General features: G+C 52.1%; 4 protein-coding genes across 5 annotated transcripts; 3 read left to right on the forward strand and 1 right to left on the reverse strand.

Annotated features, from left to right (window-relative positions):
- The first annotated feature begins 5 nt into the window (after nt 1-5).
- On the forward strand, nt 6-5,493 carry Ap4m1 (adaptor related protein complex 4 subunit mu 1). The gene is made up of 15 exons (XM_055598577.1): nt 6-412; nt 511-599; nt 982-1,088; nt 1,166-1,262; nt 2,008-2,118; nt 2,201-2,281; nt 2,892-2,954; nt 3,042-3,108; nt 3,191-3,244; nt 3,360-3,466; nt 3,563-3,657; nt 3,916-3,960; nt 4,681-4,731; nt 4,825-4,936; nt 5,029-5,493. Exons 1-15 carry the CDS (start codon nt 355-357, stop codon nt 5,251-5,253), a joined length of 1,362 nt encoding a protein of 453 aa, XP_055454552.1. The 5' UTR covers nt 6-354; the 3' UTR covers nt 5,254-5,493.
- Taf6 (TATA-box binding protein associated factor 6) lies at nt 5,418-14,647 on the reverse strand. 2 transcript variants are annotated; one of them, XM_055598573.1, is made up of 15 exons: nt 14,361-14,647; nt 11,278-11,490; nt 10,835-10,921; nt 10,564-10,717; nt 10,358-10,414; nt 10,123-10,242; nt 9,388-9,533; nt 9,214-9,291; nt 9,011-9,112; nt 8,722-8,904; nt 8,057-8,131; nt 7,835-7,960; nt 6,546-6,719; nt 6,173-6,370; nt 5,418-5,931 (listed from the first exon to the last, which is right to left on the reverse strand). In XM_055598573.1, exons 2-15 carry the CDS (start codon nt 11,431-11,433, stop codon nt 5,551-5,553), a joined length of 2,037 nt encoding a protein of 678 aa, XP_055454548.1. In that variant the 5' UTR covers nt 11,434-11,490; nt 14,361-14,647; the 3' UTR covers nt 5,418-5,550. The 2 variants fall into 2 exon arrangements, with proteins under 2 accessions (XP_055454548.1, XP_055454549.1); XM_055598574.1 differs by lacking the exon at nt 14,361-14,647 and adding an exon at nt 14,031-14,074.
- A 173-nt stretch (nt 14,648-14,820) lies between these two features.
- Cnpy4 (canopy FGF signaling regulator 4) lies at nt 14,821-20,918 on the forward strand. Its single transcript, XM_055598586.1, has 6 exons — nt 14,821-15,016; nt 17,247-17,373; nt 17,461-17,557; nt 18,985-19,107; nt 19,854-19,971; nt 20,056-20,918. Exons 1-6 carry the CDS (start codon nt 14,902-14,904, stop codon nt 20,205-20,207), a joined length of 732 nt encoding a protein of 243 aa, XP_055454561.1. The 5' UTR covers nt 14,821-14,901; the 3' UTR covers nt 20,208-20,918.
- Nucleotides 20,919-21,383: 465 nt separating this feature from the next.
- Mblac1 (metallo-beta-lactamase domain containing 1) lies at nt 21,384-22,783 on the forward strand. The gene is given in 2 exon segments (XM_055598585.1): nt 21,384-22,344; nt 22,346-22,783. Coding segments are annotated over 2 exon segments (783 nt in total). The 5' UTR covers nt 21,384-21,603; the 3' UTR covers nt 22,388-22,783.
- Nucleotides 22,784-25,587: the final 2,804 nt, after the last annotated feature.

A 25,587-nucleotide genomic window follows, 5' to 3' on the forward strand; every position in this document is an offset into this window, starting at 1 on the left:
ATTGGCGCGAAACGTCCTTCCCCACGTGACCCGCGCCGCCGAGTACGGGCCAATCAGAGAGGGGGCTCCCGCCGCGGCCCGCCCCCGAATCCGACCAATCACTGGCCGAGTCCGGGCTGAGTGACGGGAGGCGAGGGGGCGGGCCGGAGGGAGATTGCCAGGCCCTGGCGGGTTGGGCAGCTTGCTTCCCGCGGTTTGAAGTTACTGCTCGCGAGTGTGTGTGTGCGTGTGTGTGTGTGTGTGTGTGTGGGAGGAGTGTTCCTTAAAGCTCCAGCCTCCGTGTGTCCTTTTGTTCCGCGACCGCAGGGCGGGGTGGCTCAACTTTCCCCGTCTTGTCTGTCCTCCGGAACGGCCATGATTTCCCAGTTCTTCATTCTGTCGTCCAAGGGGGACCCGCTCATCTACAAAGACTGTATCCTTGACCCGCGAGGCGGGGCGGAGTAGCTGGGTAGGCATCGCGCCCAGACAGTCTGTGTCGCCCGCTCCTTAACTGTCCTTCCACCCGGCCAGTCCGCGGGGACAGCGGTGGTCGTGATGTGGCCGAGCTCTTCTACCGGAAGCTGACTGGACTGCCTGGAGGCGAGTCCCCGGTTGTCATGGTAACTCCTCTTGGCGGGCGAGCAGGGGCTTAGGCCTGTGGAGCTGGGCGGGCACCCCTTCTCTCCCTGTCAAGGGCTGCTTGAGGGGAAGCTTTCAGGAAGAGGGGATGCATTTCTCCGTTGAGGTAAACGAGTTGAGTGCTAACAAGACGACAGGTACAGAGCCTGGCACCCCCATCTCTTGACTGTCATCAACTCTCAGAGGGAGGCACCACCGTTGTCGCTTCACACTTCACGAGGCCAGACCTTAGAGAGGTCTCAGGGATCGGCCAAAGCCACGCTTTATACTATCACTAGGAAAGACCCCAGGGTGCCATCTCTTGGGCTACGTTACCACAGCTGTGGTCTTTGATTAACTCCTCTCTCCCCACCGCTGCCCCAGTATCACGATGACCGTCATTTCATTCACATAAGACACAGCGGTCTCTATTTGGTGGCCACCACCTCAGAAAACGTCTCTCCTTTCAGTCTCCTGGAGCTGCTTTCCCGGTGAGTGGGGCTGGCCAGGCACCTAGGAAGGAGGCCTGAGAGGCGCACCCACACACCGCACCGTATTTCCTCCTTAGGCTAGCCACGCTGCTGGGCGACTACTGTGGCTCGCTCAGCGAGGGGACCATCTCACGCAACGTGGCTCTCGTCTACGAACTTCTGGATGAAGTGCTGGTAAAGCCCTTTCCCTTTTTAAAGAAATAATTTTTTGTGTATGTTTGCCCACACATTGCCCGCACCTTTACCGGCTGAGCCATCTCCCGGGATCTCGCTCTCCCCGTTGTACAGTATCGGGTGTCAGACCTTACCTTGGTGACGTTGGCTGTCATGTGGTGCACGCCTTTGATACCACCTCCCAGAGACAGTTGGATCACTTTGATTTCGAGGCAGTCCTGGTCTACAGAATAAATTTGAGGCCAGCCAGGGTTACATAGTGAGACCTTGTCTCAAAAAAGAAGCCAGGCATAGCAGCACACTCAGGAGGCAGAGGCAGGTGAATCTCTGGGTTCAAGGCCAGCCTGAGCTACAGATTGAGTTCTAGGACAGCCAGAGCTACACAGAGAAATCCTGACTTGAAAAACAACAGAACAGAAGGAAAAGGCAAGGTGCCTTTGTTCTTCAATGCTGGCCAGCCAGCCAGCTTCCTGGGATTCTCCTGTCCCATTTCTGAATGGGAACACTGCAATTGCGGTGCTTGTTGTCATGTCCAGCTTTTTTTTTTTTTTTTTAACTTGCATTTTGGGGATTGAGTTGAGGTTCCCACACTTGTCTGGAGAGCCTTTTACTCAATGAATCATCTCCCCAGCCACAAGGATGACCCTCTCTTGTTCTGTGCTCCTCTGAAGGGTTGCCCTTTCCTCTGCCATGGAGTTTTGAGTTTGGGAGGTTAAGTTCCCCCGCATTTCTTTCTGTCCGTTAGGATTATGGCTATGTGCAGACTACATCCACAGAAATGCTGAGGAACTTCATCCAAACTGAAGCCGTGGTCAGCAAGCCCTTCAGCCTTTTTGACCTCAGCAGCGTGGGACTGGTCAGTTGCAGGAAAAGAGGAGGTTCGGGAGGATTGGCAAGAGCATCAGAACTGAGAATTGGTTGTCTTGGGTGCTTTACAGTTTGGGGCGGAGACACAGCAGAGCAGAGTGGCCCCAAGCAGTGCAGCCAGTCGCCCGGTCTTGTCCAGCCGTTCTGACCAGGTAAGGAAGGGACTGGTGAGGCCAGACTGGATTTTCCTAATCCTAGGACCCCAGGGTCTGAGAACTTGGCTTCTCTTTTCACTCCCTTTTACATGGCATTCCTTCCTTTAGCCCTGGATTCCCACTCCAGGGCTCTATTTCAACTACCCTGTTGCTTCTGCTGCGTGTGTGCACAGTGCATGCTTTTGTGTGGAGGCCAAAGGACCAGGCCTTTGAAGTCATCCTCAGGAATGCTGTCCAGCTTCTTTGAAACAGCCTGGAGCTCGCCGACTAGGCTGGACTGGCTTCGGGGATCTGCTTGTCTTCATTTCCCTGATGAGGCCGCCTCCCCACCTCTGGCTTTTTCACAGGGATTTGCAGATCGTTGGGTTTGCATGGCGGCAAGCCCTTTATTAACTGAGCCATCTCTGCAGTCCCTGCTCTTTTGTTTCCTGAGGCAGAGTCTCATCAGAGGAAGGCTCTCCCGTTGTAACCCAGGCTGGCCTTGAACTCATGGCAGTCCTCCTGCCTCAGCTTCCCAAGCGCTGAGATTACAGACATATTACTGTGCCCAACATTTTATTTTAAAACAGGTTTTCAGCCTCCACAACTCAAACCCTCTCTCTCCTAGAGCCAGAAGAATGAAGTGTTTTTAGATGTTGTGGAGAGGCTGTCTGTGCTGATTGCGTCTAACGTAAGTCTGGGCTCTCACCCTGGTGCGGAAGGAAAATGTTACTTGGAGAAGGTTGAATGTTAACCTCCTACTCCCCCCGTCCCCCAGGGCTCATTGTTGAAGGTGGATGTCCAAGGAGAGATCCGGCTCAAGAGCTTCCTTCCCAGCGGTTCTGGTGAGGCTCTGGTTAGGTGTGGTCCAGGCTTCCCCTGGATGTGTTATCTGCTGCCCTTTTCTCCTGTTCTTTCCTCCCACAGAGATGTGCATTGGCTTGACAGAAGAATTCTGTGTGGGAAAGTCGGAACTGAGAGGTAAGGAGGACACGAGTTTTTTTTTTTTTTTTTTTTTTTTTCTCCAAAAACTGTTGTGGAACTGTCTCTCCCTGCTCGGACATGGGTCAGGAGAGACATCTCCTTCGCCTTGCAGGTTACGGGCCAGGAGTTCGAGTTGATGAGGTGTCGTTCCACAGCTCTGTCAATCTAGATGAGTTTGAGTCTCATCGCATCCTCCGCCTGCAGCCACCACAGGGCGAGGTCAGGGTTAGGGTGGCCCTGGTGTATTCCACTCACCAAGGGGAGGGAGGCGGTACCTGTGCAAGACCAAGCTGACCTCCTCTTCTCTGGCTGCAGCTGACTGTGATGAGGTACCAACTTTCTGATGACCTCCCCTCACCACTCCCCTTTCGGCTCTTTCCCTCTATACAGTGGGACCGAGGCTCAGGCAGGTGAGACTGATTCCTGTGTTTTAGAACAATTCTGAGCCATACTGAGGCTCACATGTTCCCAGGGCTTAGTACGGAAGGGTAGTGGCAGAGAAAATAGGGTGCAGATTGGGAAAAGTATTGGCTAGTGTTGTTGGGATGAAGATCAGTCCTTTTCCCTCTTGGGGTACAACTTACGCAGCCTTCCTTGGAGGCCCCTGGAAAGCAGTGATGGGGCGCCAGTAGGATATGAGGTAAGTGATTGTATGCCGCCTTTTCCAGACTCCAGGTTTACCTGAAATTACGATGTGACCTGCCCCCAAAGAGGTAAGAGTTGGAGCCGGTCGAATTGGGCATGGTGGCACACACCTATAATCCCAGCCCTCGGGAGACAGAGAATGATCAGGAGTCGAAAGCCAACCTCAAATGCATGGGGAGTTTGAGGCCTCGTTAGGCTACGTAGTGCCCTGTCTCAGCACACAAAAAAGAGTCGGGTTAGTCAAGCCTATACAATTCAACTGTATAGGGCAGAGAACAGGGCCCAAGGACCTGCTAATTTGCCCTCCTGATTGGTCCACTAAAGCTTTGTTGTGTAGTGTGGACAGCAGTTGGGAGGCTGGAAAAACAGGAGATTCACCAGTTTGAAGCCAGTCTGGTCTTCACAGTGAGACCCCCATCTCTAAACCAGTGTTTCCTTCCACTCACTTTAAATTCCAGTTGAGTCAGAGGTTGTGGCATTTGGGGTAGAGATGAGAAGGCATCTGTGCTGTACTCCTGTGAGGTATTATTAAGGAAGAACAGCGCAGAGGCTGGGGCTGTAGATCCGTGTGGGGAATGCTTGCTTAGCATGCACATAGCCTAGGGTTTGATCCTCAGCACCACATAAACAGTGTAGTGGTGCATTCCTGCAATCCTAGCACCAGAGGAAAGAAACATGAGTTTCAGGCCATCCTCAGTTGCTTAAGACTGTCTTAAGAACAGTGCAAACAAAAAGGTACAGGGGGAGACCCTGCCATCTTGGGCTGACTCTGCCTTTCTTCCTTTCAGCCAAGCGCTCAATGTTCACCTGCATCTCCCCCTACCTCGTGGGGCAGTCAGGTCAGCATGCTCCCTGGGAAGACTCCTGGGTGTGGCCTCCGTTCTCCCAAGGAAGCAGCCTCTTAGTTGAGCATCTTCCCTGTCCAACCCTAGCCTGTCCCAGGAACTGAGCAGCCCAGATCAGAAGGCAGAGCTGGGAGAAGGAGCCCTCCACTGGGACCTGCCCCGGGTACAAGGAGGCTCTCAGCTCTCAGGCCTTTTCCAGGTACGCACTGTTAGTGCTGCTGGCTGCCGCCCAGTCTCCCTGGGCGGGTGGCTGTCCAGCCTCCCATCTGCCCTGACATCTTCTACTTACAGATGGATGTCCCTGGCTTGCAGGGGCCTCCCAGCCATGGGCCCTCCCCTTCGGCGCTGCCCTTGGGCCTGGGTCCTGCCAGCCTCTCCTTTGAACTCCCTCGGCACACATGCTCTGGCCTCCAGGTTCGGTTCCTCAGACTGTCCTTTAGCACTTGTGGTAGTGCCAACCCTCACAAGTGGGTACGACATCTGAGCCACAGCAATGCCTACGTAATTCGGATTTGAAGCTCCCCAAACAAGGATATGAACAGCAATCTCAGCACAGATGAACGGGAAGAAGACATTTTCTTTTTCGTGACTTTGGATCTGGACAGGAAGAGTCCCAAGACCAGGAAGGTTCCATGGTCTCACCCCTTCTGCTGTTATGTGACTCAGGGAGGCTCACGAACTTACAAATCCAACTTTTATTCTGAGGAACTTACTGTACAGTATCTAAAAAGAAAAGTCACTAGAGGAAACAGCTTACTCCCTCCTCCCTCACGCGTTGTCTGTGCGTGTAGGAATCTGCAGAACATGACATTATCACAGAGCAGGCTGAGGGGAGCCAGGTCCAGTAGGCTGGGAGCCATTAGCCTTTGGAGTCCCTGGAGCTGGCGGAGGGCTGTCCCCAGCTTCCTGCTTCCCCCCACAGAGGGCACTGCCCCCGAGTGGGGATGGTGAAGAAGATGGAGGAGGGACTGGAGAAGGATGAGAGGGGGGGCCGCTTTTGCCATCCCCTGTTGGGGGAAGGGAGACCACAATGTATTTCTGAACACTGCCAGGACCAGCAGGGGCTGTGCTTGGGGGTGCAGTGGTGGCAGTGGAGACCAGCTTTACGATGGGTTGCACGCTGGGAACCGTGGTGGTGACAGGAGAGGTAGTGGTAGAGCCTGAGCCAGGAGCTGAGGTGCTAAGGGACAGGACCTGGGGGAGAAAGGAAGGCCTGGGGTCAGATTGTCCTTGCTTTCCCCAGAATCATCTTTCAAGTGCCTGCTGTTGACCAAAACTTCTACTCCCACCTTCCCTTTCGGTCCCCAGTGAGTGGTCAAGTTCCAGGAGACTGCTGTCTCCAAGATCCTGACAAGCAGCCCTTCTCCCTTCTGAGTCTGGGCCTGGAGGGATTAGGCCTCCACTTGGAGGCTTCCCTCACCCTGGCTCTACATACCTGCTGGGTTGTTGAGGCACTGGAAGATGAGGACATCACAATAAACTTGGTTGGAGGAGGAGAAGGCTGAGGAGGGGCAGCAGCTCGTGCAGACACCAGTGTCTGGACAGGCAAGGCGATGGAGCCAGGGACCTTCAATAAGCCAGGGGTACGAGGGCCTGGCTGAGGAGCCTGTGAGAGGGTCAGTGTGGGCCGAGGCTGTGGAGAGAGAAGAAATGTCAACATGGAGGTAGACCTGAGTTGCTTGTGCTCTTAGTAGCTTTTCATTAGGGGTGGTAGTGGGGTCAGGCTCCCTGAGACTGTTGACTATGATAAGTCCTATCCCAAACCTGGATCCTTGTATATTTCCTGTCAGCCTCCTCCCTCAGCTGACCTGTGTGATGGTGAGCGTGGTCCTGTTGACCTGCTGAGCCTGTAGAGCAGCCTGGGCCCTGGCCTTCACCACATGCGAGCAGAGAAGGGGCCCAAGGGACCCAAATTCTCCCCGGTAGGCATCCTGATTGTCAGGTGGAGGGCGCAGCTTTGCCAGTACTGGGGCACAGTGTTTCTGCAGAGAAGACAAAGTGAGGGCTGGTATTCTGGCGAAGGTGAGAGGGGAGCTTATCCACTCCTAGTATTAGAAGCCACAATGAAGAGCTGGGTTCAGCCAGGCACAGCACCGCACATCTGTAATCCCAGCACTCTGGGAGTCAGAGGCAGGTGGATTGCTGTGAGTTCAAGGCCAGCCTGGGGTATAAAGCCAGCCCAGGACAGCCAGGGCTGTTCTACAGAGAAACCCTGTTCTTCCATAGGGAGTGTATTTGAGCTGGGTGTGGCAGGTTGTGCCTGTAGTCCTAGCACTCAGGCTGAAGCAGGAGGGTCATTCAAATCTAGGCTAGCCCAGACAGACTGCATGTCTCAAAAGAATAAAAAAAAAAGGGGGGGGGGGTCAAGAGTATAGCTCAGTGGTAGAGTGCTTTGCAAACATGCATGTGGTTCTAGGTGCAATTCCCAGCAGCATGAAATAAATAAATAAATAGATAAATAAATGGGGGCTGGAGAGGTAGCTCATGTTTAGGCTCTTCCAGAGGTTGGTTGTTCCCAGCCGCCTGGAACTCCAGTTCCCAATTTGTGACCTTTCTCTGGCTTCTGTGGGTGCCTATGCACACAGTGTGCATTCATAAACATACCAAGGGGGGAAAACCCTTTAAAAATAAAAAGGAATGATTTCAGTGGGTGTGGCAGTGCATCCCTGTAATCTCGACATCCCAGACAGGTAGCACGACTGCCATAAGGCCAGTGTGGTCTACCTCTCATGTTCCAGGCTAGCCACGGTTACGTAGCAAGATCCCACTGTAAGTCAACAAAACCATAAAGACCCTTTCCTTCCGTAAGGATCCGCTGGTGTGAGCAGGTTTGCTGTGTCTACTGAAGACATGGGGTGCTTGTGTGCTCGTGCAGAAAGAGCTGCAGGGTGGGACGGGCAGGATGAGGGCAGTGCAGTCCAGAAGTGACTATCAAGGCTGTTTCTGTTTGTGCCTAGCTTTCCACGTGCACAACAGTGCTGGCCTCTGAAGGGTAAGAGTAAGATGTGCCTCGTGCTTGCTAAACACTGTAGCTGTGTTTGTGGGAACTGGGGGTGGTAGGAAGAAGGGAAGAGCATGGTGGGGGTTCTTTCGTCACCAGGAGAAGGCTCTGCACGTGGTCTGCCCCAATACGGTCAATGTTGCTCAGCACGGGTCCATCCAAGACACTGCGGATCCGTTCCCCTTCCTGTTGCAGCCTGGGCAGAATTAGCGTCTTAATCACCTGGCAGGAAGGAAGGGGAGAAAGCTCAGGCCAGGTCAGCAGAAGTCTCCCATTGCATGGGGCTGCCCCTCGCCCACTCTCCCCCAGGGGACTAACGTCATGTCCCAGCTCTGCCAGGCCTGCGATGGAGCCATATCGAGTTGTCCACGGGGTCTTCTCATCCACCCAGCTCTGCAGAGAGAGAAGACAGACACAGATGAAAAGGTCTGGAAAGGCTTTAACTGCTGAGCCAGGCCTGGTGGTACATGATGGTAGTCCTGGCACACCAGAGGCAGAGACAGGAGGATTAGGGGTTCAAAGCCACCTTCACTTACACAGCAAGTTTAAAGCCCGGATGAGGGAAAAAAAAAAAAAAAAAACAAAAAAAAAAACAAAAAAACTGCTGCGCGATGGTGGCACGCACCTCACAGCACTCAGAACTCAAAGACAGAGGCAGGCGGATCTCTCAGTTTGAGGTCAGCCTACTCTACAAAGTGAGTCCAGGACAAGCAATGCTACACAAAGAAACCCTGTCTCAAAAAAAAAAAAACCAAAAACAAACAAAAAAAGAAAACAAGAGCTAATTGCTACGGACTGACAATTATCTATAAACATTTATAAAGGATCAAGGCATAGGGGTTCAAGTCCTTTGGACCCAATCTCCCTGGCTCTAGTATCTGCCCTATGGTCTAGTTTTCATTGCCAGGTGGGTAGATGCTCTCTCTCCTGGGGATGGCCTTGGAGGGGTGATCTGCGTCATCTGATACATGCTTGGCACTCACCTTGGTAAAGGTCTTGGTGATTCGGGACTGGATGTTGTTAGTGGTTGTGCTGAAATGCTTACAGATCTGGGCCACTAGACGGGCAGCAAAGTCCCGGAGTGCCCAGTGATTGTCCACATCTGGCCGCAGACACAGCTGCCTGCTCACGATGCAGGTCATCACTGCTGGGATCAGCTCATGCACCTGTGGGAGACCAGGCTCTGTCAGCCAGTTCTGACTGCCCTGACCTCCTGTGCTGCAGCTGGCAGAGGGGCCCTGACCCTGGAAAGAGGTAGGCCACACCACTCACATATTTCTCTAGGTACAGCGTGGGGTTGTCCATCAGGGCCTTCACCATGCGCATCAGGTAGATGAGCAAGGCCAGGTTATTCTGAACCACATTCACTCGGACCTGGGGGGGGGATTGATAAGGTGCAGAGACCCCTCAGATGTTCCTTGCCTCACCCTCCCTCGGAGCCTCAGCCGTGGCCTGGCCTTTCCCAGTTCTCTCACCCCCTCCGAGATGAAGGTACTGAACCGCGGCAGCATCTGATAGAGCCCTGGGTCTGTGGCGATGCTCTGCAGAGCTTCCTGTGGGAGGGCAAGGAGTCAGGTGCCCCATTGACTGGGAAACCACCACCGCTCCAGGGTTCTCCCTGTGCAGGCAGGCCGGAAGGACAGGCTTACTGCTCTCTTGGCCTCGCAGGATCCCACACAGGCTTCTGTGATCTCCTTGTAGTACAGCTGCTGTTCCACAGACAGCTCATGGATGCTGCGGGCCTTCAGGCGGCAAGGGGCCCCCTCCAGCAAAGGGGGGGCTTTCTTTTCTTTTCCTGTGTTGAATGAGGAGACAGGTTTGAAAAAGAAAATTCAGGCTGGGGGGATAGCTCAGTCAGTCAAGTGCTTGCCTTATACCCTATAACCACAAGGACCTGAATTCACTGCACAGAACCTGTATTTAAAAAACAAAAAGGTGAGGTGGGCATGGTGGTAATCCCAGGGCTGGGGAGGCAGAGGCAGGTAGATCCCTGGGGCTTGCTGGCTGGCCAGATAGCCTAACCGAAGATTTCCAGGCCATTGAGACTTGTCTCAAAAAACAAAGCAGACAGCGCATGACAGTTGATGGCTGTGAGGATCTTCTGGCCTTCCCACATGAACGTACATACTCATATGTATGTTTGGTACACTTGGTACACACACACACACACACACACACACACACACACACACACACACACACGTACCAAAACCAGAAGGCTCTAGAAGAGGCCGCTGTATAAGACAAACCCCTCACTACAACATGTGGCCCCTCTATAGGCTTCTGGGCCTTTCTGGGGTCCCTTTGTCCCTGACGTCACCCATTCAGTGAGGACCATCTGGCTTTGGGATGAGATTAGGAAGAAACCTGGCCTGGATACTGACCTTTGCCATCAGCTGCAGCTGCCCCCTGACCTTTGCCTTTCAGGGGTCCATCTTCTTCTTGGCCTGGCTTTGCTGACTTCAGGGGTTCTGTGGCCTCAGCCTTCTGCTGCTCTTTGGAAGCTGGAGGAAAAGCGGTCATAGTAGGAGCACTGAGAAGGTAGAAGAAGCCCTATGGGACCAGACACAGGGAGGAGAACAAGGGCAGTAAGGGGAATCTGGGCAGGGACAAACTCACCTGGGGGTGGATTCTCTGGTATAGCTGGCTGGCAGCCTTCAATGCTCAGCCAATGAGCTGAAAGGAAGACGGCAAGCTGGGTGGCTGGGCACGCACACTGGGGAGTCACCCAGTCGGAGGGAAGGGGAGGTGTTCCATTCCCCAGGGATCTCACACTGGATGCACCTTGCCCTCCTCCCTGCACCCCAGCTCCACCCTCCCTCAACCTTTGAGGCAGACATCCAGGGGCACCCGAGGCAAAGGGGTGTTGATGATGTCACTCAGGTCCACTTCCTTCTCCTCATAGAAGTACAGCTCCCGGCCCCCACCAGAGGCAAAACGGAAGGGAATGAATTCCTGAGCATGGAAGCCATACAGTGGCTATAGCAGGAGAGAGACAGAGAAAGACATGAGGAATAGCTCGAGGGAGACACGGCTACAGGCGTGTTGTCTCCCCACTCTCAAGCCTCTTAAGCCCTTTGAGTCCCTCCAAGTCACCTCCACATTCTTTAACTTCAATGCATAGTCAATGTCACTGGTAGTGAGCTTCTGTCGTTTCCCCATGTGCATGAACTTCAAAGCATCCTAGAGGAGGAAGGAAAGAGTTGTTTTGTTTTTGTTTTTCCTCCTGAGACAGGATTTCAAAGTGTAGCTCTGGCTGTCCTGGAGCTTACTATGTAGATCAGGCTTCCTGATCAAGAGATCCAGGCCTCTGCCTGTGAGTAGGGAATTAAAGACGTGCACCACCCTGGGCTGAGGAGAGACCCTGAGGAATATAGCTCAGTGAGTACCTTGCCTTGCGTGCACAGGCAACCTGAGTTCAGTCCCCACCATCATGTCAAGGCCATGGAGGCGGAGGATTAGAACCTCAGGGTTATCCTCAGTTGCAGAGTAGGTTGGATCTTTAACACAAAGCAAAGCTGGGCACAAGGGTTGGTTACCTGGGCAATCTCCTTGATGCGGTAGCTGACCTCATCGGTCAGGAGCTGGCAAGTCTCCTCCTGAATCTGGGCAATGCCCATGGATTCTGCCACCACCTTCATGGACTCAGAGGGCAACACGGTATTGCTGAGTTTCAGCTTCTTCTCCTCGGCCATGCTGGAATGTCAACTCCTGTCTCTGGAAGGATGCCACTCAGGGTGGAGATGGAGAGCCTGGTAAACGGGATGAGGCAGGATAAAAAGAAAAACAATTCAGAGCCTAAATCTGAGTTCCCTCCTTGCCTGCTTCAACTTCAGCTCATCTTCAAAGCAAAGCAAAGGAATCCAACAACTCGGTTTGTCCTTTTTTTTCTTTTTTTGACACAGGGGAGCACTATGTAGCCCAAACACTGTAATTCCAGCCTCCTGTTTCTGCTTTTCAAACACTAGGATTATAGGCATGAATTAACATGCCCAGGGACATTTTTGTTTGTTTTGTCTTACTTTGGGGGACAGGATTTCCGTAGTCCAGCCTTAAACTCTGTAGCCAGAACCTTAAACCCTGACTCTGGGTCCTTTTGCCTCTACCTTCCTAATGCTGGGATCATAGAAATGCGTCAACACATCCAATTTTGTGGTGCTGGGGATGAGACTCAGGACTTTGTGTGTGCTAGGCAAATACTCTGAACAACTGAGGTTCATCTCCAGACCAATTTGTCCCCTATGCCCACCAGAGGCAGGGTTTCTCTGTGCAGCTCTAGCTGACCTGGAACTTGCTCTGTAGATCAGACTCAGAGATCAAACTCAGAGATCTGAATGCCTCTGCCTCCTGGATGCTGGAATTAAAGAACTGTACCATGCTCAGTTCTGGGTTTTTGTTGTTGTTGATTGTTTTTTAAATAGGGCTTCTGGTAGCCTAGGCAAGTCTCTTACTCCACATGTAGCTGAGGATGACCCTGAACTCCTGGTACTGCTCCCTCCTAAGTGCTGGGGCTACAGGCGTGTGCCACCACATCCAACACAACTCATTCCCATCTAGACCCTGAGCCAAATCCACCAGGTAAAGGCTGCAGGATGTGGCTCAGTGGTAGAGTACTTAGCATGCACAAGGGCCTGGGTTTGACTTCCAGCACTGTTTCAAAACCTGCCAGGCAGCCTACCCAGACCCTTTTTGGCCTAGGTGACCATCACCTATCACCTGCTGAACTCTAAGTCCCTGGAAAAGGCATTGCTGTTTACTTCTTAGCTTTCCTGCATTTACTCCTTAAAACCAAAGTGTTGCTGTCAAAATATAAGCTAGGAAAAAAATATATAAACTAGATTACTACTTCTTTGCTGTAATGGTTCTTTGCCATAAAAACCCTTCCAAGGCTAGACATGGTGGTGTAAAACCTTTAATCCCAGCACTTGGGAGGCAGAGGCAGGTGGATCTCTGTGAGGCCAGCCTGGTCTACAAAGTGAGTTCCAGGATAGCCAGGGTTGTTACACAGAGAATTCCTGTCTTGAAATAAACAAAGAAACCAAATAAACAAGCAAACCAAACCAAATCCCTTCCAAGGCCCTCCCTTTAAAATCTATCTCCTATCCAGGCATGGGGTTAAGACTTCTCATTTCAGTGGACTGCCTTGAGTTTCCTAGCAGACTCAAGAGTGAGTTTCAGAGTGAGCTCCTACATGGTATCCACTTGTAATCCCAACACTGTGGAGGCTGAAGTAGGGAGACAGCAAGTTTGAGGCCAGCCTGGGCTATGCAGTTAAGTTCTTCTCTAAAGTGTTTTTTCCTTTTCACTTTGTTTTCACTTCTCTCATCATTATCTCTGATTCCTTCTCCCACTTTATCCTGTCACATCATTCTCTTTGCTGTCCTTTAAATCTGACAGACACACACTTGGTTTTATCACATTCTTTTCTTTTTTTCGTCAGGGCTTCTCTGTGTAGCCTTGGCTCTCCTGGACTCGCTTTGTAGACCAGGCTTGCCTCTAACTCACAATCTGCCTGCCTCTGCCTCTCTGAGTGCTAAGATTAAAGGTGTGGGCCACCACACTTGGCAGTTTTATCGCTTTTGTTGTGTTCTTCCTAAATGTGTTTGGCTGACTAGCTGACCCCACCTACCTTTCTTTAGGGACAGGGTCGCCCGTAGCCCCGACTGGCCTCAAATTCACTATGGAGACAACACTGGTCTTAACTCCCAGTTCTTTGGCCTCCGCCTCCCAAGTGTATATATGTACATACATAAAATTACTCCATATTAAATCCAGGGCCTTCCACATGTTAAGCAACCCTTCTACCCCTGGGTCTCAGTAAGTTGCTGAAGCTTGTCTGCAGCTCCCTCTGTAGCCGTGAATTTGAGCTCCTCCTGCCTTTTACGGCTATGAACCATGGAGCCTGGCTATCATTTTTTGTTTATCATCCCTACCCCACCAGTGGACAGGAATATGTCTGTTATGTTCACTGACCTATCTGGTGCCTAGACTGATACCTGAGGCATTGTTAAAATAAATGCATCTTAAAGGTGTAAGTGTTCAATAAATACTTGGAATAGCAATTACCAAAATGAAAAAGACACAGACTCAAGCTTGGAGTTTACTCTGTGGTCAAAAGGAAAGGAGCCTGCCTGACACCAGGGATGAGGAAGATCAACCTCAAGTGTGTTCAGAGTGCTAAGGAGATGGGGAAAAAGAGGCCCAAGGGTACCGGTTCTTTTCAAGCCACCCCTAGTCTTGTCAGACGTTTGTTAAATCTTGTCTACAGGAAATAGAATTCTTCAGTACATACTCTGTGCCTGGCGCCTGGCATACAAGGAGCAGCGGGGTCCCAGTCCCCCGCGGTACCCTCTGCCACTAAGTGTTCATAAAACACTCTCACAGCCTCGGGAGCTTCTCAGACCAGTGGGGGCGACAGGAAGACTTCTCAGAGGACCGATAACTTGAGCTAGATCTGTGCATCCTTTTCCTCAGCGGAGAAGCGATCCGAAGATTCCCCAGGCAGCGCTACAGAAGGTGCACAATCCACTACATCTCCCCAGCACCATCCTTCCAGTGAGAAAACGCACAGGGTCCCCACGAGCACTGACACACCACCAACCGCCCTCTCCCCAGTCCTCACATGGGCCCCTCCAAAGGCTCTCCTCCCGGGTACACCTCAGAGCGTCCCCCGCCGGCCAGGCGCCGGGAGCAGCAAACGCCTCTCACCGCTGCCACAGCGCCGCTCACCCGGCGCTCGGCGCCATCTTGGCCCCGCCCCCTGGTAGGAGTAGTCCTGGCAGAAGCCAGGAGCTTTTCAGTGCTCTTCTCCACGTCAGAGACAACCGCGCCGAGCCACAGTCCAAAATCAGACAAAAATTACACTGTACGCGGGCGCGCAGAGATAACATTATTCTCTTCCAGTTACTTCAATTTGTGTCCTCACTACTCAGCTGCCAGGACCGTCAGGACGCGCCACAAAACCGGGGCGGGGAAGCCCGGAGCCTGACGCCCCACCCACTCCCGGGCTCGCTCTGAGCATGCGCTAACCGTTCCGGGCGGGCTTCCCCCCGCCCTTTAAAAGCCTGCCGCCGCCTGCGCCTGAATTTAAAGGGCCCGCTGTCCTCCCGAAGTTGGTGCGGAGGCAAACGGCGGTTGCGCTGGTGTGTGGACTGTGCTTTGCCATGGCGTCCGTGCGGCTGGAAATACTGCTTTTCCTCCTGGCAGCGTACGGTGCTCGGGCTGGGACGACGAAAGAGGAGGACGATGACACGGAACGTTTGCCCAGCAAATGCGAAGGTACAGAAATGGAGCGGTTCCTATGGGCATCTCCCTGACCCACCTCCTGCCTCTCTAACTCTAGGCTGGACCAAATGGACTACGCCAGATGGGTCACTCGACCATCCTGAAAGAGGTTCTTTTGGAGCTTGGTAACCCTTGAATGGGAACAAGGGAGGGAGTCATGGCACTACATTTCCCAGGCGGCATCCAGAAGGAGCCAGGTTCTTCTTGCGGATTTGGCCCCTAATGGATTGTGGGAATTGTAGTTCAAGACCCTGTAACGCTGACTCTTCAGAGCATCTTCCTCAGTGCTGTTTCCCGCCTTGTTAACCTCCAGACCTAAATTTGGACAGCCTGCATGGGTGGGGTGTAAGGGTCACACCTTCTGACATCCTGTGCTCCGCCCTGGCAGAGACGCTCTCAAATTACAGGCCTGGTGACCCCCTTCAGGGGTTTACAGGTGAGTAAGTCAGCAGCCGAAGCTCATAAACACAACACGGAGACACCACACCCCTTAGAAGTCGCCGTTCGTCTGAGGCTTTGCAGATGGGGTGCACTGTAGGGACTTTACAGCAAGCAGCGTCGTCTGCTTAGGGCTGCGTTAGTAACTGGGCCCCCAACCGGGAGCGGGGAATGTCACCGAAAGCCCTGGGGCTCCCCGGGTTGTTGCCTTCCTGACATTAACTTTTTTTTCATTGGATTCTTTTGTTGGGAACAAGCAAAATACTAACATCTCGTTCTCAGACTCCATTTAATCACAGGGAGAAACGAAATTCAAGGTCCCTTAGAAAAGCTGGGGACTTCCAATAGCTGGACAGCTTCTGTTGTAAGGAAACAGTTGTCTGAGTCCAGACACCTCTGGGACAACTTGTAAGAAGACTGTTGTCTGTGGCGTCCCAAGGACAGCTTCTCGAAGGGCCTGTAATCCCAGCAGCACTCTGGGAGGCAGACAGAGGCAGGTGGATCTCTAAGTTCGAGGTGAGCCCAGGACAGCCAAGGCTACCCAGAGAAACCCTGTCTTTGGGAACATGGGGTGGGAGACAACTTCTCCGGCTTGCTGGCAGGATCAAACTAAGTTCATGTTCCCAGGCCCAGGAACCTACTCCTATCCTGATTGATGGAAACTCCCATGCTCAACCCCTTATGTCAAAATGTGATTGGACAGTACCACAGCCCACCCTGCTCCCCCTTGCTCTCTGGTTTCGTCCTCTAAATGTGCTGTGTACCATCTCTTTAGGGCCACAGTTCAGCTCTCAAGTCTTTTCTGCGGCCTGGTCCATCAGTGTTGGCTTCATTACAGAAACTTTTTGTCATTTGCATTGACCTGGTGTTTGAGTTATGTTGGATTTTAGTATCACTTCACCTTACACCCAACTGCACTTTATTATCATTGTTAACTCTTAGCTTGATTTTAATCTCTCACTTCCTTTTGCACCTGTGTCCCTGCTCTGCTCTTGGCAATTTTTTTTTTCCTTTTGATTTTTCGAGACAGGGTTTCTATGTGTGGCCCTGGCTGTCCTGGAACTCACTCTGTAGACTAGGCTGGCCTCAGACTCACAGAGATCCGTCTGCCTCTGCCTCCCAAGTGCTGGGATTAAAGGCCGCCCTCCCCTCCCCCCAGGCATGGAAACAGGTTTCTTGATGGTAACCCTGGAGCAAACCATCATTGTCAGTCTCGAACTATCCAGGCAGTGTTTCGTGGACAGATCATGGCGGCTTTATGTTCTCTATACTCTTAAGTACGGATGAAAGTAGCCCAGTAAATAAAATCACAGTGACACCAAGGACTTACAGTGTTTTCTGTGTGCCAGACATGACTTTGGGGGTTTTTTATGTATGGATGTACTTAAATCCTCATTACACCTCTGTAAGAGACACACAGTCGGGGGCTGGAGAGATGGCTCAGAGGTCAAGAGCCCTGGTTGCTTTTGGAGAGGTCCTGAGTTCAATTCCCAGCCACCACATCTGTAACGTGTTTGCACACTACACTGAGATCTGGTGTTCGTTTCTGGCCTTCAGGTGTACATGCAGGCAGAATACTGTATATATAATAAACATTAAACATAAGAAAAAGGAAAAAAGACACAGCAAGTGTGTCACACAGCTCCTAAGACTGAGTCAGTATTCTCTCCTCTTCACTCTGGCTCCAGAGTGTATGCTTGCACGCTCTGCCGCGTCGGCTCAGGCAGAAGGATGCTGGTGTGAGCACTGGTCTTCTTCACCCCCCTGGCTGTCTCCTTACCACCAGTGTGTAAGCTGTTGAGCATGGAGCTGCAGGAAGAGCTGAGTCGAACTGGCCGCTCTCGAGAAGTGCTGGAGCTGGGGCAGGTGCTGGACACGGGCAAGAGGAAAAGACACGTGCCTTACAGCCACTCGTGAGTCTGGGCTTCTCCACCTCGGGCCGGCCCCCGGGGAGCTGCAACGGCCTGAATCAGGATGTCTCATTTCCCTTCCTCCCACAGTGAGACGAGGTTGGAGGAGGCTTTGGAGAATTTATGTGAGCGGATCTTGGATTACAGTGTGCACGCTGAGCGCAAGGGCTCACTGAGATATGCCAAGGTCAGTCTCCTGGGAAGGGCCTTGCTTTCCCCCTCTTCCCCGAAAGCCATGCATATGTCCTTTTATGTTCAAGTATGTGAGTATGTAGAGGGGACGGAGAACAACCTTGGCTGTTGTTCCCTGGATACATCCACCTTGTTTTTTTTGGTTTGTTTTTAATTTTTTGAGACAGGGTTTCTCTGTATAGCCCTAGCTGTCCTGGAACTCACATTGTAGACCAGGCTGAGTTCCACCTGCCTCAGCCTCTCTGAGTGCTGGCATTAAAGGTGTGTGCCACCATGCCAGGCTTTGAAATTTTTTTATTTTTATGTGCATTGGTGTTTTGCCTGCATCTATGTCTGTGTGAGGGTGTCAGATCCCCCTGGGGCTGGAGTTACAAGCAGGTGTGAACTGCCATCTTGGTGTTGGGTCTTCTGGAAGAGCATCCAGTGTTGTTAACCACAGGGCCACCTCTCCAGCCCTGTTCTATTTTCACTGTGGATGTGGGGATTGAACTAAGGTCCTCAAGCATTTCACCGACTGAGCTATCTCGCCAGCCCAGGCCCTGTTTCTCAGAACAGAGACCTGTTGTCATCCAAGATCCTCAGGGAATATCTGCCAGTCTCCCCCCAAGCCTGAGTGTCCTCTATGATGGCCAGACTCTTCAGACTCTGTGTATGTGTGTTTGTTCGGTTGGTTCTGTAATGCCAGGATCAGGGACCCTCAGAGACTGCCAGGAGACGACTGGATGCAAGAGCAAGAGATCTTTATTACGAGAGCGATTGAACTCGGGACCCAAGTCTCACTGACACAGCAGTAGAGAAGTGGGACCTCGAGCTCTGAGTGAGCAGAGTTTTTAATGGGAAAGTCTGTGAGCGGGGGGAGGGGGGCACATTCCTTGACGTTACAGGATTAGGTAAAAGTTAGAGGGGCGAGGTGACCTTCTCTGAGGCACATAATCACAATTGCCTAAGGCATATGATCACAATGCTATTCTTCTAAACTATATCTGAAACATTGGGGAGAATTTTTCCAGCCGATTTCCAACTGATTCTCATTGATCATTGCCAGGGAGATTGTCTCTATTTTCTATGAAGTATTTATTCTGTGATATTTCTGGAGGAGAGTTAACTTTGTTTTTTGCCAAGTGCATATTCTGTGATGTTTCCTGGTGTTCAGCTCCCAGTCAAGATGGCTCTTTATTTCAAAATGGAGTTATACCCAGGCTAACTTAAACTCTTAAGTTTCTCTGTGTAACCTTGGCTGGCCTGGCCTTGCTTTGTAGACCAGACTGGCCTTGAACTCACTGGGAGTGCTGGGATCACACCACACCCAGTCGGCCAGACTCACAGAACACACCAGAGTCTCCAGCAGCTGATAAAGCTGACATGGTGATGAAAGAAGAGAAGAGTGTGGGCTGGACTAACAGGAAATTTTCCACCCCTCAGGGTCAGAGTCAGACCATGGCAACACTGAAAGGCCTAGTGCAGAAGGGGGTGACTGTGGATCTGGGCATCCCTTTGGAGCTGTGGGACGAACCCAGCGTGGAGGTCACATTCCTCAAGAAGCAGGTAGGATGGGGTACCACTTTGCCCAGGAGAAGACCTAAATCCCGTGATGTGGTGTGGGGGATGCCTATCTCCAAGCAGGGAGAAGATGGAGAGTGAGAACTGGGCCATTTATTAAAGCAGGCTCAACAGCACATCAAGAAGTAACACTGGGTGCTTAATGAGATCTACCACTAGCTCCCGCAGAGGCAGGTGGATCTCTGTGAGTTCCAGGCTAGCCTGGTCTACAAAGCGAGTCCAGGACAGCCAAAGCTACACAGAGAAACCCTGTCTTGAAAAACCAAATAATAATAGTAGTAGTAATAATATCTACCACTGTGTACTGGCAGCTACTATGTCCTGGATTTTGGGCCACATACTCTCTGCCTGTTGCCTTGTTTTACTCTCGGGTCACGGGTATGATTAACAGTTCCCACTTTATGGGTTAGAATTTGAGACATACTGAGGTTTTGAGTCAGGATTGCACATAATTCACTACTTGGTTGACAATGTGCTTGAATATATGACCTTTCTGCCTCTGCCTCCTAAATGGAATTACATGCATTTGGCACCTAGCAGAGTAGGTATTCTAGATTTTTAGACAGTAACAGATACTGGTAAATGCTCAACAAAGAGAATCTCACATCTAGTAAGCCAAGTGCAACCTTCTGGCTGCCTGCCTCTAAGGCAGTCAGTGGAGTAGGAAGATAGGGAGTGAGAAGCAGAGGCCTTCCAAAGCCGTCAGGGCAGATCCTATCCTTGTTCTTCAGTGTGAGACCATGCTGGAAGAATTTGAAGAGGTTGTGGGAGACTGGTACTTCCACCATCAGGAGCAGCCCCTACAGAACTTTCTCTGCGAAGGTCATGTGCTTCCAGCCTCTGAAACTGGTAAGCGTAGAGGTTGGGTCTTGCTCCTCCAGCTTCCGTGTCCCCAGCATTAACACTGACATTGTTTTCTCTCATTGTGTCTAGCTTGTCTACAGGAAACCTGGACTGGAAAGGAGAAGATCAGTGATGGGCAGGAGAAGGCAGAAGAAGAGGAGGAGGAAGAGGAGGAGGAGGAGGGGAAAGAAGAGATAACCAAGACTTCAGGCACTCCCAAGCGCGACCCAGAAGATCTGTGACCCTTACATGAACCCCAAGGAAGGGTCATGGAGAGTTTTCTAAACTCCGAACTCTCCTTTCCCCATCAGTTACAAGGCTTGTAACTGTCTTTTTTGTATGATCTCAGGCATGATCCTGGGGACCGGGAGAGGCAACGTGAGAGAAGTGGGGAGAAGGGGAGCCAGTTGCAGCCGCTTCATTGGCTGAGTGTGTGTGGTGACAGTGTTGAAACTTTTCTGTACGTTTCGCTGGTCTTCACCTGCACCCATTGATCGGTGATGGTACGAGCTGTGGGAAAATCGCTTTGCTTTTTGGAGGGTCTATTTTAGACCCTTTCAGGGGGCCGGAGAAGGGCTGGAGATGTAACTCAGTTGGTAGAATGCCTGCCCAGAGTGGACAGTGATGTGAGTTGGGCCACATGAGACCTATGCAGGCAGGGCTACATTCAGGGCCATCATCCAGCTACGCAGCACATGACAACGGAGCTAAACGAGACTCTGTCTCAAAGCAGCCAAAAAGGGGACTCCCAACAGCCAGCAGACACGGCAAACATGAGGTGGTATGCCGTCAGCCTGTGAGCAGGCACAGGATACTGTAAGGGAGCGAAGCAGTGCCCGTAGGTTGGGGGTAGGCACGTGGCCTATGTCGTACTTCAGAGGTGCCGTATTTTCTATATCGCTATTAAACCTTTTCTCTGAACCAGCCGGGTCCCATTCCAAACATGCATATTATTGTTGGGGGATGCCCAGCTAGTGGGGACATTGGTCCGCTTTCTCTTAGCTGCTAGTGGCGTTGGTAGATTTCGCTCCCCAAGGACGCTGGCCGCGGTTGTGGAAACTGCAACACAGGGCTTGAAATCCAGAGCGGCATAGACGTTTATAATCCCAGCGCTTGTGAGGTGGAGGACAAGAGGATCAAGACCTCAAGGTCTTCAGTCATGTAACAAGTTCAAGGCTACGTGAGACCCTGTATCAGAACACACAAGCAAAAAAAAAACCCTCAAACTGTGCAACACAGTGTGGCCTGCACAGGAATTAGGATAATACAGAGTGGCTGGCGCCTCAGGCTCCAGTCTGCACGGGAGCCCGGAAAAGGCAAAAATTCCTCGGTTTTCTCGACTTGAGGTTTTTTTTTTTTTTTTTTTTTTAAGACTTGGGGACAGCGATAGCTTAATTTCCTAAAACGTGGGCAGGTGAATACCTACCTACCACCCGCAAGCCTACGGAGACCCGGACCAAACCGTCTCCGGAAGGGGAGGTCGGCGGGCGTGGAGAGGCCGGTGGGACCGTACCATCTTCGGCAGGGGTGGTGGTGGCGGGCCGTGCCACAAGTGGGGGTGCAGCGAGCTGAGACTTGGGAAGAGCGGTGGGAGCGCGGAGGCCGACTCTCGGGGGTCGGGCATGGTGCCTCCCTGCCATGAGCGGCCCGGTGCGCCCCGAGCCGCTGCCCGCCGAGACCCCTCTGCTGGCGCTCAGCGGCTCCCACTCGGTGCTGGTTCTGCAGCAAGGCTACGCGGAGCCGCAGGGGCCGGGTGGCGCGGTGCGCGCGGATGGCTCGGTGACTCTCGTCCTGCCTCGGGCCTGGGCGTCGGACCCCAGCCGCCGAGTGGCCGCGCCCGCTCACGGAGACGCCGAGACTGCCCTGGAGGGGGCGGCGCGGGGCCCCATCCTCGTGGACACGGGGGGACCCTGGGCCCGGGATGCGCTTCTGGAGGCCCTGGCTAGGCAGGGCGTGGCCCCCGGGGACGTGACTCTGGTGGTGGGGACCCACGGGCACTCGGATCACATCGGGAACCTGGGGCTGTTTCCCCGGGCTGCGTTGCTAGTCTCCCATGACTTCTGCCTTCCCGGGGGCCTCTATCTGCCCCACGGGCTGAGTGAAACGCAGCCCTTGGTACTGGGCTCCGGACTGCAGGTCTGGGCCACGCCGGGCCACGGGGGGCAACGGGACGTGAGCGTGGTAGTGGAGGGCACCAGCCTGGGCACCGTGGTGGTGGCTGGCGATGTGTTCGAGCGCCTGGGTGACGAGGACTCCTGGCAGGCCCTGAGCGAAGATCCGTTGGCCCAGCAGCGCAGCCGGGAGAAGATCCTGAGCGTGGCCGACGTGGTGGTGCCTGGCCACGGGGCCCCCTTTCGGGTGGTCAGGGACGCCGCCAGAGAGTTCGGAGGATCTGATGAGTGAAGACGGGGAAGCCGCTTGACCGGACCCCCGCTGGGAAAGCCCCTCCAGCAGGACTGGTCCGGAGGACGCAGAGCCAGCAAGGTTTTTGCCACGTGCAGCCTTCCCAGGAGGCAGCTTCCAAACGGGACAGGAAGACCGGCTCAGCCGCGCAACCTCTGTGAGCCTCAGCACAGTGCAGGGAAACATTAGCTAAAATGTTTATTTGGAATATGTGTGTGTCCGTGGAGTGCAGCAGGATACTTGGAAGAGTCGGTTCTCCCCACCCTGAGCGTCCCACCCGGGATTGAGTTCAGATCATCAGGCTTGGCAGCGGGCGCTTTTACCCACAGAGCCATTTTGACAAATATTTGCATCAGTGATGGTGTAGGCCTGAGCTCGAACTTGTAATAAAGACCCTGCTGTGTTTGCATCGGAATCAGCTCCTTGGTGGTCTTGGGGGTCCGGGAGACTTGGGTCTAACAGCCACTAGCTTGTTTCTCCGAGGAAAACACAGACACAGAGATGACCCCTTAATCACTTGACTCTTTTTTTTTTTTTTTTTTTTTTTTCAGACAGTCTCATGTTCTCCAGTCCAGCTTTGAAGCTGAGGCTGGCCTTGAACTCCTGTTTCTCCCACTTCAACCTCCCAAATGCTGGGATTACGGAATTGCAGGCATGTGCTGCCCCACCTGGCTTTCACCTGATTAGTTCATTCACTGATTCACTTGGTGGATAATTATTTAACATCTGTAATGTCCCAAGCACTGATGTAGGGCTTGTGTCTATTGCAGTGAGCAAATGACAAATTCCCTGCCCCACACGAGAGCCACATTCCATTCAGGAGACAGACAACAGTGGTAGCAACCAAATAATTATAGGTTGTGGCTTGAAATATACATACATACACACACACAGACATACATATGTGCAGGATGAGGAAAGGATGGAGAGCAGGGTGGAGAGGGGCTGCTTGATGTTGAGAGATTACAGAAAGCCTCTGAAAGATGTTGCTTCTTTGCTTGTTTTTATATTTGTTTTGCAGCGTGTGTGCTTGTGTGTGGGCACACGTGAGCTATGGCTTGTGCATGGATGCCAGGACCAGTTGCAGGAGGGTCAAACTCAGGTCATCAGTCATCAGGCCTGGCGGCAAGTACCTTTATCAGCTGAGCCATTTCTCTGGTCGCTGTTTTTTTGTTTTAGATGAGGGTCTTTTGTGGTGGGCTGGCCTTGAACTTGCCATGTAGCTGAGGATGAACTGATCCTTCTGCCTCAACCTCCCAAGTGCTGGAATTACAGATGAATGCCACCAAGCATAACTTCCTCCTTTCGTTCCTTCTTTCTTTGACTGTCTTGTTCTGTCGCCCAGGCTGGCCTAGAACTCCCTGTGTAACTCCAGCTGGCCTCGACATTCGCAATCCCCTTGTCTCAGCCTTCTGCTTGCTTTGATTCCAGGGTAGGCTACCACATCCAGCTTTTGAGGTGTGTGACCAAAGAAAGGAATGCGGAGAAAGCTGCTTCCAAGGGGATCCACCGGAAGCGTGTGTGTGGCAGCGGACGGAACGCTCCCATCCGAAGCAGCTTGACCCGTTTGAGCAGCAGGAAAGACCTGTGGGGCCCTGGGAAGTAACTCAGTACAGTGTTTACCTAGCATGCACAAAGTGCGGGGTTCAGTTTCCAGCAAGGCATAAAACTGAGTGTAGCAATACACACCCATAGCCCCAGCCTTGGGAAGTAGAGGCAGGAGGATCAGAAGTTAAAGGTCATTCTCAGCTACAGAGCAAGTATGAAGCCAGCCTAGGCAACATGACACCTAGTCTCAAAAATAAATAAGGAGCCAGGTGTGGAGGTGGACGCCTTTAATCCCAGCAGAGGCAGGTGGATCTCATGAGTTCTGAGGCCAGCCTGAGGTCTGCAAAGCAAGACATCCAGAGCCTCATAGACAAACCCTCGAAAAGCCAAAAAAATAAAGGAAGACCCATTGCAAAGGGCCGGGGAAAAGTGGCAAGATTGGGGGGTTCACATCAGACAAACCTGGGAATCACTGTAAGTAACACCAGAGCCGCTGGCTGGAAAACAGGCTATAACAAGTGATCTCATGTGTTTTCAAATGATCACTGTTTCAGGGCCTGATGGTTCACACCTCTAATCCCAGCACTGAGGAAGTAGAGGCAGGAGGATCAAGAGTTCAAAGTTATCCTCAAACTGCATAGTGAGTTTGAGGCCAGCCTGGACTATGTGCAACCAGTAAGTAAAACAACCGTTTGATCAGAGTGGAAAAGGCCTTAGTGTGAGGTAAGAACAGGATTGGGTAGATTAGCAGGAAATGTTAGAGCCTTGGGTCACCAAAGATCATCAGAAATATTAGATGTGTACATTATGATTCGTGACAGCAGCAAAATTACAGTTATGAAGTAGCAACGAAGATAATTTTATGGTCGGGGCATCACCACAGCATGAGGAACTGTAATAAAAAGTCTCAGCATTGGGAGTTTGAAAACCGCTGGCTTAGAGTGAGAGACGTTAGATGAGTCATTACGAAACCTAGAAATGAGCTAAATAGTAATTGAGACATGATGACCATTGGCGCATGGAGGAAACCATGCTCTTGAGGGTTTCCCAGCACAGGACCGGCTGCGGCTGCTTCTGGATTAGGCCGTGACTTTATTTCCTATCATCAATGCAAAAAGGACTTATTCTCTTTTTCTGAACAAGGCGCACACATGGTGGCTCATGCTTGGAATCCCAGTGCTCAGGAGGTTGAACGAGGGTCACGTTCAAATCCAGCCTGAGCTCCACAGTGAGATTTTGTCTTCCCCAAAGGCAGCAGGAGAGCAGAGGGTGTGTCTTGTTTGCTGGTGTTCTTGCCTGCCATGAACAAAGCCCTGAGTTGGCTCCCCAGCACTCCCAAAAATGGCACGGTGGCAGGTGGAAGCATCAGAAATTCAAGGTTATCTTTAGCAATTTTAAAAATTATTATTATATTAATTATTACTTTTTTGATTTTTAGAGACAGGGTTTCTCTGTGTGGCCCTGGCTGTCCTGGACTCCACGTTGTACACCAGGCTGGCCTGGAACACAGAGATCTGACTACCTCTGGGACCCAGGTGCTGGGATTAAAGGCATGGGCCACCACCCCCGGTTTAGCAAATTTTTGAATTTGAGGCCAGACCAAGCAATATGAGACCATGGAATTTTTTTTTTTAAAGCCCAGACGTTAGGGGCAAACGAGTTCTGTGTTAG

Source organism: Psammomys obesus, unplaced genomic scaffold, assembly GCF_907164565.1.
Source record: "Psammomys obesus unplaced genomic scaffold, mPsaObe1.curated_primary_1811, whole genome shotgun sequence".
NCBI lineage: Eukaryota > Metazoa > Chordata > Mammalia > Rodentia > Muridae > Psammomys > Psammomys obesus.